Source organism: Rhagoletis pomonella, unplaced genomic scaffold (genome assembly GCF_013731165.1).
Source record: "Rhagoletis pomonella isolate Grant_MI unplaced genomic scaffold, Rhpom_1.0 Rhpom_scaffold_00007, whole genome shotgun sequence".
Classification (NCBI taxonomy): domain Eukaryota; kingdom Metazoa; phylum Arthropoda; class Insecta; order Diptera; family Tephritidae; genus Rhagoletis; species Rhagoletis pomonella.
In genome coordinates this window covers 6,602,028-6,616,467 of record NW_023458561.1, presented here as the reverse complement: position 1 = coordinate 6,616,467, position 14,440 = coordinate 6,602,028, and the positions used below count along the sequence as shown (strand labels likewise).

At 38.7% G+C, this 14,440-nt stretch overlaps 2 protein-coding genes across 2 annotated transcripts; both read left to right on the top strand.

Annotated features, from left to right (window-relative positions):
• Positions 1 to 8,780: 8,780 nt before the first annotated feature.
• LOC118743581 lies at positions 8,781 to 10,244 on the top strand. The gene has a single exon (XM_036476346.1). It carries the CDS (start codon positions 8,781 to 8,783, stop codon positions 10,242 to 10,244), a length of 1,464 nt encoding a protein of 487 aa, XP_036332239.1.
• Positions 10,245 to 10,326: 82 nt separating this feature from the next.
• On the top strand, positions 10,327 to 11,109 carry LOC118743580. The gene has a single exon (XM_036476345.1). The coding sequence runs from the start codon at positions 10,327 to 10,329 to the stop codon at positions 11,107 to 11,109; it is 783 nt and encodes a 260-aa protein (XP_036332238.1).
• Positions 11,110 to 14,440: the final 3,331 nt, after the last annotated feature.

The following is a 14,440-nucleotide window of genomic DNA, read 5'->3' as shown; positions in this document are numbered from 1 at the left end:
GAGAAGAAAGATTAATTAAGTCATTCGGAAGATTGTTCTGACGTGGATTGTCGTGACGTGACGAGACCTCAACTTATTTTATTTATTCATTTTAGTGCTTTTTTGACAAAATTTTCTTGCTACCAAATTTTTTGTTACACTACTTTATTTTATTCCCTTGATTGTACATGTTAATTAAAAAATGTTAAAAAATATTTTTTTACATTATTTTATTTTGAACTTTTTAGTTTTATTTTATATAACCAGGACATAGTCAGCCCTATTCTGCATTTCGATTACGTTCCCGCATTCCGCTCCGTTACAATCGTAATTTGGTATTCTGTGTTACGATCGAATCGAAAGAAGCGGAAGAGCGAAAGCATCTTCGAAATCAGCAGGTTGCCTAGGAATGTGTGAAATCGAAACAAAACAAAAGAAATAATTGCCACCAAACTACAGCAGCTTATGAAGTTAAATTTTTTAAGTACTTTAAAATAACTAAATATATCTAACTTATTTTAATTTAAAAATAAAATTTCGTTTGTTCTTAATTTAAGTGGAAACATAATTCTATTTCTTGAAGAGCAGAACGAGTCTCAGATTGCTGATGCGAAAGTTGAAAGGCGGAGATTTAGGGGCATGTTTGAGTGGGAGATTTGAATGCAAATGAACTCGATTTTGAAAGCCGCCAGGAGGAGAGGAAGAACAAAGCTTATTTTTCCATAGCAAATCGTATTCGAGACAAAGTACGCACCTCTTTTTACAAAGTTAGTAAAAACGAGTACAATAATAAAAACATATTTTTTATGTAACTCCACATTTTATGTACGTATGTATGTACATAAATCTATTAATGTTATATAAAAAGAATAAATTGTATTCAGTGCAGTCTTATTTATAGATAATGAAAACAAACCCCGCGCAATATCCCTTTTGGTTGCCATTATTGGAGCCAATTTTTCGTATTGCCCGTATTGCTATTCGCGAAAACACAGAAATCGAGAAAATTCATTTATGATGACTTTTACAATCATGCACCACAGTATATTTTACTTAATTTTTTTATAAAATTTGAATATCTAAATTCACGAAAATAACAATCGAAACGTTCTCCGTCCACAAATTTACAACTTAGAAAAACGTAACTACGATCGAAATGTAGAATAGGTATAATCGTAAATTTCAAAGATTGAACGAAACGAAACGGAACGCAGAATACCAAAGTTGCCAAACGCAGAAATTTCGATTCGAGTCGAAATGCAGAATAGGGCTGAGTATTTTTATTAAGGACTGACTCTCCATTTATGAGCGTGGTACATTTAATATAAGCGGCGTAAGTCTCTTCGATCATCTGTTTAGGCTGAGCAAAACACGTTGACGTGAAAAACACGTACACGTGAAAAAATTGTACGATGGAAAATGGCGGAAAGTTGGCAACTGTTGAACTGAGCGGAACTACTCAACTGTGCGTTTTTAGGACAAACAGTCTACGGTTAGACAATATGAACGCACCCAATGTGTCACGAGTTAGGAGCATAATCAGAAAAAATCGGAGTGTTATTTAATTTAAGCATTCAGATCAAGTACAAACCACACACCCGGTAGGTGCTCTACAGAAATTCGTATAGAAATATCCCAATTTTAACAGCTGATTTATTCAAACTAATTTCCGGTATTTTATCTTACCAAGAAATTCACAATAGAATCTATCATACCACTGCCTAAAACTATCCTACATAGTTGCGCCGGAAAATTACGCTCTGCTATCACTAGCAGTAGTGAACACGCTGTAAAGAAGTTGTTAAGAAGGGATCGCACGATTTGTACATTTGTACATGTTTGTACATTTTGGCAGTCACAGAGTAGTGTTGTCTAGAAATAATGAGTTTAGCTCAACAACAACTTTCAAACAACACCACTCTGTAACTGTTAAAATGTACAAATTTTGTGATCCCTGCTTTAGATGAAGATAAACATAGGGAGCTGCGAAAATTTTAAAATTTAAAGCTAAGTAACGGGTGATTTTTTTGAGGTTAGGATTTTCATGCATTAGTATTTGACAGATCACGTGGGATTTCAGACATGGTGTCAAAGAGAAAGATGCTCAGTATGCTTTGACATTTCATCATGAATAGACTTACTAACGAGCAACGCTTGCAAATCATTGAATTTTATTACCAAAATCAGTTGGCAGAAAATCCGCTTTTTTATCGACAAATTTTGTTCAGCGATGAGGCTCATTTCTGGTTGAATGGCTTCGTAAATAAGCAAAATTGCCGCATTTGGAGTGAAGAGCAACCAGAAGCCGTTCAAGAACTGCCCATGCATCCCGAAAAATGCACTGTTTGGTGTGGTTTGTACGCTGGTGGAATCATTGGACCGTATTTTTTCAAAGATGCTGTTGGACGCAACGTTACGGTGAATGGCGATCGCTATCGTTCGATGCTAACAAACTTTTTGTTGCCAAAAATGGAAGAACTGAACTTGGTTGACATGTGGTTTCAACAAGATGGCGCTACATGCCACACAGCTCGCGATTCTATGGCCATTTTGAGGGAAAACTTCGGAGAACAATTCATCTCAAGAAATGGACCGGTAAGTTGGCCACCAAGATCATGCGATTTGACGCCTTTAGACTATTTTTTGTGGGGCTACGTCAAGTCTAAAGTCTACAGAAATAAGCCAGCAACTATTCCAGCTTTGGAAGACAACATTTCCGAAGAAATTCGGGCTATTCCGGCCGAAATGCTCGAAAAAGTTGCCCAAAATTGGACTTTCCGAATGGACCACCTAAGACGCAGCCGCGGTCAACATTTAAATGAAATTATCTTCAAAAAGTAAATGTCATGGACCAATCTAACGTTTCAAATAAAGAACCGATGAGATTTTGCAAATTTTATGCGTTTTTTTTAAAAAAAAAGTTATCAAGCTCTTAAAAAATCACCCGTTACATAGTATACATTTAGGTTGTATGTTTGTTGTGTATGTGGAGATTCTTTCAATTATTTTGAAGTTTATACACACACATGTATACACAGCAGCAAGCTCATGCCACCAACAGCGATGTCGTATGCATAGAATTTCTACTGGGTATGTACATATGTAAGTTAACTATGTACACACAAATGTATATATGTATATCCATACATGAGCAAACATGCCATAGAGAGTTATACCGCGCGGTACCATACCGCTGCTGCTTGAGCAAACCTTTATAATGAAAACAGCTCTTATAAAGATTTTATTTTGTTGCTTTAAATAGAAAAGTTCTTTATATGTAAAGTCTATCTAAAAGCTTAAACAGACGGCAGTCTTGATTCGGGAATTAACTGCAGTTGATCCGGATTAAGTCCTAGAGTTAATTCCCAAACTTAACTCGGATCAAGGGAATATTCGATGACAACACTGACGAAAACTCAGAGAGCGTAGAATACAGAGAAAGTACAAAACTAGCATGGACATATACCTTTTTATCGGTAATGCAGTCACCATACTAATTCATATAGGAATCCAATTAAAATTGAACAAGAACTTATTTGAATTAATACGGTGACTACATTACCGACGACAAGGTGAATGTCCACGCTAAGCAATTTTGCTTTTTTTGTGTTCTACGCTCCCTGAGCAAACAAATACGCAAACAAAGCAGCCAACTACTTCAGCAGGTCCCAGGTTCGATCCTCGGTTGGAGCGATTGCCAAAAAAAAAATTGTTTTTATTGTTACTTTATTTGTTTTTAATTTTATTTGATTTATATATTTAATTTTACTTTATTTTATTTTCGTTTATTTTATTTTATTTCATTTTTTTTATTAATTAAATTAAATTTTTAGAGTTTAGTTTTACTAAAAAGTCAAAAACAACATAAAAAAAATTTAGAAGTTATAACTGAATAAACAAAAAAAAATGAATATCCTACTGCCTGTGGGATTCGAACCTACGACCTCGCGGCTCGTAAATCCGCATTACTTCCATCTGTCAAGGCTCAATTTTGATCAGATCAATTGCGGCGTTAATCAGGATCAACATTGCTGTCTGTCTATGCTTTTAAATTGAAGCATTTTCATTTAAGGGCCCGTTGTTGATTTTGAAATTTCAGCAAAAGTCATTATAAACTAATTATGAGATTGAAAACGAAAAACGTGGAGCGCATGTAATGCAAAGCATTAGATTTAATTGACAATAGTCAAACTACATAACATAGACCTAAAATTTCTACAGAGAAAGTACAAATTTGAGATCGATTTTAAGCGGTCGTTATTCATATATCCACATTCATACATATATTATCCTTCATATCAATTCAGGTCTATTACATGCGCCCCACGGTTTTCATTTTCAATCTCATAGCTGGTTTATAATGACTTTTGCTAAAATTTCAAAATCAAAAGTTATCTATACAGATTCTATGGGACTAAGAAATATTATTTTCAAATTTTTAGTCCATTTATAATGTTATGTATATATGTATATTAAAAAGTTTTATTTTATTTATTTTCTACTTTTTAGTCTTGTTGGTACAAAATTTTGCAATAAATATTAAAATAATTCAACTTGCAGTGAAAGAGAACAAAATACTATGCAAGCAAAATGTTGTTTGCTCACGTTTGGTATAAACATACATATGTACATTAAAGTGGTCCAAAAATGTATGTAAAAAAATAAGGTCGGATGTTTAATGCCGCCACCCCCTAGGATTGTTATATACCGAAAAAAATACCCATATTTTTTTATTTTGAAATAAAAAATAACTTAGGTAGTGCTCAAAGCGCTCAAAGTTTCCATGTATTTTATATGGAGAAAAAACAAGTTTTCGTAGAAATAGTGTAGAATTCTTGAAAATCAATATTTTTCGATCGGAAAACTTTACTTATCTTCAGGAGATGTCCAGTAATAATACTCAATTGTTTCTTTAACAATTTTTTCATGGTAACTATATTTTATAGGTCCTCCAAAGCCCTTAGAAAATCCAATAGGGGGACCAATAAAATATCCTTAAACATAAAAATGGTTAAATAAACAATTGGATATTGATACTGGAAGTCTCCTGAAGAGAACCACAGTTTTCCGGTCGAAAAATATTGATTTTCAAGAGTTTCATACCATTTCTACGAAAAATTGTATTTTCTCCATATAAAATACATGGACAACTTTGAGCACTCCCTAAATATTTTTTAATTTCAAAATAAAAAAATATGGATTTTTTGGACCACTATAATGTACATATATACATATAGCAGCAGTTAATTTCATTTAAAGAAAAGGCGTGTCGTCCATTACCGCTGTAGCGTATGTAAATAGTGCATATATTTAGGCGCAATATTTTACTTCTTCTGGCGGGGCGACATCTAGAGTCTTCTAATTGTATCTCCTTGATATGATGCCTACAACGAGGTTCATATCTAGACTAGGTTGATATCTAGAATTTGCCATAAATAGCTTTGCTACATTTACAGTATAAATAGTGGTCTGGATATACAACATTGCAAGTTGAGAAAGGCGTTGTAAAAGGCTGTTAAGTGAAGACACACGATTTGTACATTTTTACGGATTTGTACATTTTGGCAGTGAAAGAATGGTGTTGTTAAGAAATTTGAGTTCAGCTCAATAAAAGAATTTCCGAACAACACCACTCCGTACCTGCCAAAATGTACAAATTGAGTGATTCCTGCTTAAGATGAAGACAAACATAGGGAGCTGCGAAAACGTTAAAATTTAAAGCTACCATAAAAGCATAGCATACATATCGTCGATGTTTTTGCAAAACTGCCCATCGAACAGTTGCAAAACCGCCTAAATAGCCATTGTGACAAAACCGAGATGTGGTAACCCAAGAATCGTAAAATTCTTACTAAAACAACAGATTTGTAAAATAATAGCTTAAGAAAATACCGCCTATCAGGGCAATGCCTTCAAAGAAAACCCGTTTTTTCGCTCTAATAAAAAATGTGAGTGCCTAAAATAGGCGGTTTTGCGATTTGTCGATGGGCGGTTTTGCAAAAACATCGCCGATTTGTATATCCGTACATATGTACATATGTACGCTCTTAAAACGAATGCACGGGAAATTAAAATTTTTGTAACGTTGCTTGAGCGCTTTTCAGATTAATGTCTTTAACACCAAATTATTTGATTAACAAATTTTTGCGTAGAACGCTGAAACCGAATCGCAAACGCACTGCAGAGAGTTTCCTGCTGTCATACGACAACAATTGACTAAGGGCCGTTCAATATCCGGTTAACACAAACCGGAGGTAAAATGTCCATAATGACTTTGACGAAAGCTTAACTTATTTTATTTTATTTATTTTAAAAATCTTTTGTTGAAAAAACTTTTTATACACTATTGTTAACTAAAAGCATGTTAAATAAAAGCTTGTTTTTACAAAATATTTCTTTTTTACATTATATATTTTATTTTTATTTATATAATGAAAAGAGCTCTTATAAAGATTTTATTTTGTTGCTTTAAATAGCATTCTAATATATTTCTTGTATATGCGGCCACTCTGGTTTCACATTTAATCTCTACACTACTTCTTTTGGCAAATCATTGTAAACGAACAAACTTCTTTCATTGTTGCAACTGCCCAACTGATAATACATTGCTAGAAATTCGCACAGAACGTGATACTTTAATAATTCACGCAACACTGCGGTTGTGACTGCAACTCGAACAAGCCCATATACTAAATCGTGGTGTTTCTTTTAATACAACTGCGACTGGCTAAGTATTTTTTCACAGGTTATAGGCCCAGTTCACGCACAAAAGTGAAAACAATTTAAGAGGGCACATACATATATATATTGAGAAATTCAAGATGAATTGTGCAGCTTTTGAGAGCACGCTGATGTCACATCGGCTTGACGGCAGTAATTTTAGAACGTGGAAATTCCAAGTAAGTTCAATTCTTAAGGCAAAGGACTGAGAAGATGTTGTCAGCGGAAAATTTACGAAACCGGCTGAGACAGCGGTGGACGATCTGAAGAAGTGGATGCAAAAAGACGGTTTCGCAATGTCAGTATTATTTGCATCACTTGCAGCAGATCAAAGTAAACTGGTTTTGAGCTGCAAAACGTCGAAGGAAATTATGGATTTGTTGGAGGGCATACACAACAAGCGAAGCGATGTGAAAATCATGGGTTTGTATGAAGAATATTTTACAATGAAAATGAACGATGATGAGAAGGGGCGGAATATGTGTCAAGGGTTTGCAATTTGGCACATGAAATCGAATATCAGGGCGAAAAATTGTCGAGTAACCTCAAAATGTGCCGCATCATCAACGGGTTGTCATCAAAGTATAGTAATTTTCGCACAATATGGTTCAATATCAAAGATTGTCGAAGCATGGACACACTTTTGGCACAAGTGCAGTTAGAAGAAGATTCAATGAACGAGGTTGAGAGCGAGAATACAGCATCAGTCGAAACAGCGTTTAGTGCAAAACATGAGTGTTCCCGCCTCTCACGCATATTCGCAATACACATCCCCTCTCTCAGCTTTGTCAGTTAGTTAGTCTATGAGTTCAGTAATAAATGAACCAGCAAGCATTAAGCACGCGTCGTTTTATGGATCGATTATCGATAGCAATCGAACTCCAGTTGCGTTGCTAGTTGCCAAAACGATATTACAGATGTCAACTGGCAACTTTCAACTAACAACTGCAGTTGCTCCAAAGTGTGTATACAGGCGACTACATTTTAGTGGTGGCTGGGAATATTTTTGGAGCGTATTTAGGATCGAAAATTGGAAAATTGTGTCATACATTTTACTTTTTAATAATTAATTAATTTTAATAATTACTTTTACAGAATATGGTGAAAATAACAAAACAACTTGAAGTTTTCGTTCCCGTGGAGTACGCTCTTTTGGCGAAACAAAAGCGAACACTGATTGCAAATTTTTTCCTTTATCAACTGAAGTACCTCTTTTAAAACGACCCCGACACACCAAGTTTTCCAAATTAAAGTCATTGCTGTGGCACTTCCTTCTGCGAAAAATCGAAGAGATGCACAAGCTGTTATGAGCGGAGGTTTTGTAGTTGAACGAAGGGTTCATCTGTTTATTAACCAACAACAGCTTCTTTTGGAAGTCTTCAATATAATTTGAAAATGAACACATAACGGTAACAAAAGAAATACCTTGAGAGCATTACGTTTTGCTTCAGTACACGCGGTAGCTCTAGAGGATTTGTATTATCCTTTAAGGCCGCGTTCATGCACTTCTCTTCCTCTTAAACAAATAACTGTGATGAATTTAGCTTTATTGCTGTCTTTTCTTTAAAACTCTTTATTTTAATAATTTATTTTTAGTCGCGCAGCTTGTTTACAGCCGCTTGCTGGTTGTCGAACTGTCCAGTTTCGATTATCGATAAATCGAGAGCAACTGACGATAGTTGCCATTCGTAATACAAATTTTCTTTCCAGTTGCGTTGCCAGCTGGCAACCGAACCGTGGTTGTGTTGCTATCCGTAATCGGCCCATTAATTTACTCCGCTACTGCCGCAAGATGGTCCTTCAGACCGGATCTCGGTTATTAACGCATATAAAAAAATCGCTTAACAATATAAAATTAATTTAATCGCAAGTACTAAAGTGAATACGCAATTAACTAAATACAGACTACAAAAACAATAAAACTAGAAGTGCACCTGCATTCGCTGCCGTGAAAGTGTATGTGAATAAACTATTTATGTTCATTGAAACCTACAGCCAGTAAGGCAAAAGAGCACATCAGGGAAACGGTTATTTTAAGGTCATATTCATTTCTTTGGTACACCGTTTTGAAGTGCATTGAAATGTCTGTGAACAAAAGAGACTCGGCACGAAATGCAATTAAACGCTCTCTTGAACTCAGTAAAGCTGAAAGCGGAAAATACTCCAAACAGCAGCTGGAAGTATACATAGAGCTTTTACGTGAACAATGGGGCCGGTTCAGTATTGCTCAAGAAATTGTGGAAGAGTCTTGCGGAGCAAACGCCATAGAAGCAGAACAGTACGAAAGAGAACAGGGCGAACAATGGTATGCATCCGCAATGTCAAATTTCAAAGCAATGCTCGAAGCACAATCTCCTCTTAACACAACAACAGTAGGCGAGGTTTCACGCAGCACATCTGTCATTCCAAACATCAAGCTTCCAGCATTTAATTTACCTCATTTTGAAGGAGATCCGACAACATGGCTCACATTTTTCGACAGCTTCAATGCCATCGTACTAAAACACGAAACGCTGACTGGAAGTCAAAAATTGCACTATTTACGCTGCTGCTTGTCTAAAGAGCCGCTGCAACTAATCTCAAATTTCAAACTTCAAGATGCAAATTTCAGCGAAGCCTGGAATTTATTAACAACACGGTACAATATTCCGCGTGTTAATAAAGATCATCATTTCCGTGCTATTTTTTCGGTGCAAAAGGCAAACAGCGACACTCCCACTGTAATCAAAGGCGTATTAGACCCCATCATGCAAAATGTTCGTGCATCGAAGGCTTTGGCGCTGCCGGTTCAACATTGGGATGAATGGTTTATACACGTAATTGTGCATAGGCTAGCAAACGAAACAAGACGACAATGGGAACTTTCACTTGGAGAACAACAAGAGGTAGATCTTAATATTTTGCAGGAATTTCTCGAAACTCAATGTCGCTCGCTAGAGGCAGCGTTAACGCATACTGGGTTTACGAAACAGACTGCAGCAAGACCCAAAAACAAAATAAATGCATATCACGCCACGCAAGGGGGTCAGACGGATTCCAAACGGTGTTTGTATTGTTCTGGTGAGCATAGAATTTATCAATGCCCTCAATTTCGTGAAATCCCAGTAACCACGCGAAAGGACGTAATCCGAAATAAAAACGCTTGTACAAACTGTTTGAGCGAGATGCATAAAAGAGACAAGTGCCGAAGCGCATCAACGTGCAGAATATGCAGACATCGCCACCATACGCTACTTCATTATTCCGAAACCTACACTACTTCGATGGATACTGCGAATTCACAATCATCCAAAAATAGTGATAATGCAAACATCACCTTACTTGCAAGGCGTTCGTCGTACTCTGCCACTGCCGCACTAAGCGCACCAGAAGCAACCACTTCGGGCACACATTCTGACGCGACCTTTAGGCAAGCCGTTCTTCTCGCTACTGCCCAATTACGAGCATGTGACTTCAACGGAAAACAGCATGTTTTGCGCGCGCTTTTTGATTCAGGCTCACACTCTTCATTTATAACTGAAGCATGTGTTCAAAGATTACAATAAGCTAAAAGGTGAAGTTATTGTGTCCGGAATCGGATGCTCAAAGGGTAAGGTAAAGGGCGAAACATCATTGTTGTTGACGCCAATGGAGGTCACCGAAACATTCCCTCTATCTGCTCTCGTGTTGACAAAGCTTACAGAATCTTTGCCCGCGGCGAAAATACACTCTTCCAAATGGCCGTACATTGAAGGCCTAAAATTAGCTGATCCGCAGTATTACTTGCCAGCTCGCATAAACTTAATTATAGGATCTGATGAAATGTATTCTCTATTGGAAACAGAGGTTATAAAGGGCCCGCCTAATACTCCGATCGCGCAGAAGACAGTTTTTGGCTGGGTGCTGTTCGGCAAGTTAACTACTTTAGGTAAATCGAACAATACATCTCCTTGCTTATATTCAGATATCGACTTAACAAAGGCAGTGATAAAGGCGTGGACACTTGATGAATTACCGGAGACTCGTTACTTTACTACTGAAGAGACAAGATGTGAAAAGCTATTCGAAACAACTCACCGACGAAACACGCAAGGACGCTTTATCGTGCATTTGCCATTTAGGCAAAACATTAAATTAGGTGACTCATGGGCTATAGCGGTACAATCTTGGTCAAGAATGGAAAGAAGGCTTGAGCTAAATAACGAGCATCGAGAACAATATCATGCATTCTTGCACGATATGTTGGATCAGGGTCATATGGAGTCGGTAAGTAACGTGCCTTCGTCAAATTGGTATATTCCACATCACAGCGTTATCAAAGAGTCGAGCTGCACAACGAAAACTCGTATCGTCTTCAGCGCTTCGCAAAAAAACACAAACGGCCTGTCGCTTAATGATAATTTGATGATCGGGCCGCAACTTCTATTTTAAACCGCTTTCAAATTCACATGTACGCTTTAACCGCTGACATCAGCGGTATGTATCGTTAGGTAATGGCCGCTGAAGAAGACGCCGATTATCAACGAGTCATATGGCGCAGAAGCAAACATGAGCCCCTACAAGATTAAGGGTTACTTATGGTATTGCCTCTAGTTCTCATCTCGCAGTCAAAGCGCTGCAGCAGACAGCCAAAAAAGCCGCTACATTCTACCCCCTCGCATCTTCCGTCATCCTCCGAGATTTTTATATGGACGACTTGTTAACCGGTAGCTCATACGAAACAAGCCTCAATAGTCTGCGCAAAGAAATATCCCGAATACTTGGAAATGGTTGCTTTGAACTGCGGAAGTGGGCATCAAACTCGCCATTCGTCATCCGCAATATCCCACTCGATGCAAGAGAGCACAATATATCTCATTTGCTTGCTGACGATGATACAGTACGCGCTTTAGGACTAATGTGGAATTCCACGGATGACTACTTATACTTCGACATCAAATTGGGGTCCCCACCGAAAAATCTCACCAAAAGATCGCTTTTGTCAGATTCCTGTCGATTATTCGATCCTACAGGGAAGCTGGAACCTTGGTCCCCAAAACGTTATTCCAACGACTCTGGCAGCATGGATTAGACTGGGATGATGCCGTACCAGAAGACATCGCCGTTTGCTGGCTGAATCATCGCGAGAATTTAAAATTACTTTCTGGACTCTAAATCCAAAGATGGCTTGGAACCCGAATGGAAGGTTCAAAGACAGATCTGCACTGCTTCGCAGACGCTTCACAGCAGGCGTACGCTGGTGTAGTATACGCTCGGACACGACATGCTGACGGCTCAATAACTGTAGCTATGGTAATTGCAAAAACAAAGCTCTCACGTCTCCGTTCTATTTCTATAGCTAAGCTCGAGTTGTGCGCCGCCGTTGAAGTGTCAAAACTCACACATCACGTTCAACAATCGTTAGCTGGACTGGTACCCAAAATATATGGATGGACGGACTCCATGAACGCATTGGCCTGGTTACAAAGCCACCCCAGCCGCTGGTCTGTATTTGTAGCGAACCGAGTCGCCACAGCACAGTCGAATATAGCATCGGAAGATTGGTCCAATGTATGTACAACCGATAATCCAGCTGATTGCGCATCAAGAGGTATGCAACCTGCGCAAATTATCCAGCATAAATTATGGTGGAATGGGCCTTCCCGGTTGGCGCAGGATGATAAATACTGGCCTAACTCACCATCAATACCATCGAAAGAGCTGGAACTGCACCCAAAGCGAATCCTGATATATGCTCGCTAGGTTTTCGCCGTTTTTACGTTTGAAACGCATTACAGCTTATTGGTTGCGATATATACGCAATTTGCGGGAAAAGCAAAGGCAAGGAGGTCCGTTAACATACGCAGAGTTACGTGCCGCCGAAGAATACTGGATACGTCAGGTGCAAAGGCAAGCATTCAACGAAGGAATCTGGTGTTGCCCACACTCTAAACCCATCTCGCTTCGCAGCGCACTAATTCGGCTCAACGTATTCCTCGACGACAACAACATATTAAGGGCGGGTGGTAGGATTCGGCGCTCCGCTGTATCGCCAGACATCAAGTTTCCTATCGTCTTACCGTCAAAGTCCATCATCGTAATCATGATAATTAATGACCTTCACAAAAGCCTCTTGCGCGGTGGACCACAACTTATGCAGACTGTACTACAACGTCGGTTTTGGGTAATGGGCGCACGAGGATTGGTTCGAAAAATCTTTCATAATTGTACTACGTGTCGACGTCAAAGTGCTATTCGACAGCAACAGATGATGGCCGACATACCAAGCTTTAGGGTTAACTACGCAGGTCGACCTTTCTCTGTCACCGGCGTAGATATGGCTGGCCCATTTAGCGTAAAATTCGCCAAAGGCCGCGGGTCAAAGTCTACCAAGGGCTATACAGCTGTTTTTATTTGCATGGCGACTGGCGCTATGCATCTGGAATTAGCGAGTAACTTATCCTCAGAGACCTGTTATCAGTGTTGTTAAAAGATTTGTCTCACGTCGAGGTTATTGCCGTACATACGTATCTGACAATGGAACTAATTTTGTGGGTGCTGAGAAGGATCTACGGACAGTATTTCAACAGGCGATGGACGATCCGAAAATCCAGCAGCTTTTTGCGAACTCTAGCGTAGAATGACAGTTTAATCCCCCAAGCGGTCCTCATATGGGCGGTTTTTGGGAGTCCGCTGTTAAGCGTGTAAAGTTCCACCTTCGGCGAGCCCTCGAATCGACCTTGTTGACGTGCGAAGAGATTTGTACCCTGATCACCGAAGTAGAGGCTTGCGTCAACTCACGCCCTTTGTGCCCGCTCTCGAGTGCTTCGTCTGACCTGGAAACATTGACTCCTGGTCACTTTTTGATTGGCGAGCCCCTCAAAGCATTACCCGAACCTACAATGCTCGATTTTAAGGGTAATATAAATCAACGATGGCAGCTTATATCCGCCGTACGTAAACATTTTTGGCGTCGCTGGCAGCTAGAATACCTTTCAACACTGCAAACTAGAGCTAAATGGGTGCGTCCGAAGAAAAACATACGAGAAGGGGACTTGGTCGTGGTGAGGGACGAACGTATTCCTCCTGCGAATTGGAAGCTAGCTCGTGTCGTCAAATGCCATCCTGGACAAGATGGTTATACAAGAGTAGTAGATATCAAAACTGCCGAAGGCCTGTTGACTAGGCCCATCGTAAAGCTTGTACCTATTTTATCATATGATGAAAAATCTCAGTAGTATATACTCATATTTTATGCATCACATAAGTTTGCACACTTTATTTTTTTTACAATTTTGTAATTTAACAATGTACAAATTATTGAACTACTCATTTAAGGAGGCCGGTATGTTCGCGCCTCTCACGCATATTCGCAATACACTTCCACTCTCTTAGCTTTGTCATTTAGTTAGTCTATGAGCTCAGTAATAAATGAACCAGTAAGCATTAAGCACGCGTCGTTTTAATTTACTCCGCTACAGCCGCAACAATGAGAAAAAGAAAAAGAAACCACAAACTAACGGAAAACCAAAGTCAGCTTGTTTCTCTTGTGGTCAAGTTAGTCATTGGAGACGGGATTGCATAGAGAAAAATAAGCAATCGAAAGACAGATCAAAGAAAGAGTCGAAATCATATGCTTTTTCTGCTCTTGATGACATTTTGGCGGCAAAATATGATGACGTATGGATAGCTGATTCTGCTGCAACTAAGAGTGTAACTCATCGCAAGGACTGGTTCATTGAATACTCAACTACAACGGAACAACGGGGTGTTAAACTGGCAA

Coding starts and splice junctions, on each gene's coding strand:
- LOC118743581 (XM_036476346.1), top strand. CDS start 8,781: ATGTCTGTGAACAAAAGAGACTCGGCACGAAATGCAATTAAACGCTCT.
- LOC118743580 (XM_036476345.1), top strand. CDS start 10,327: ATGGAGGTCACCGAAACATTCCCTCTATCTGCTCTCGTGTTGACAAAG.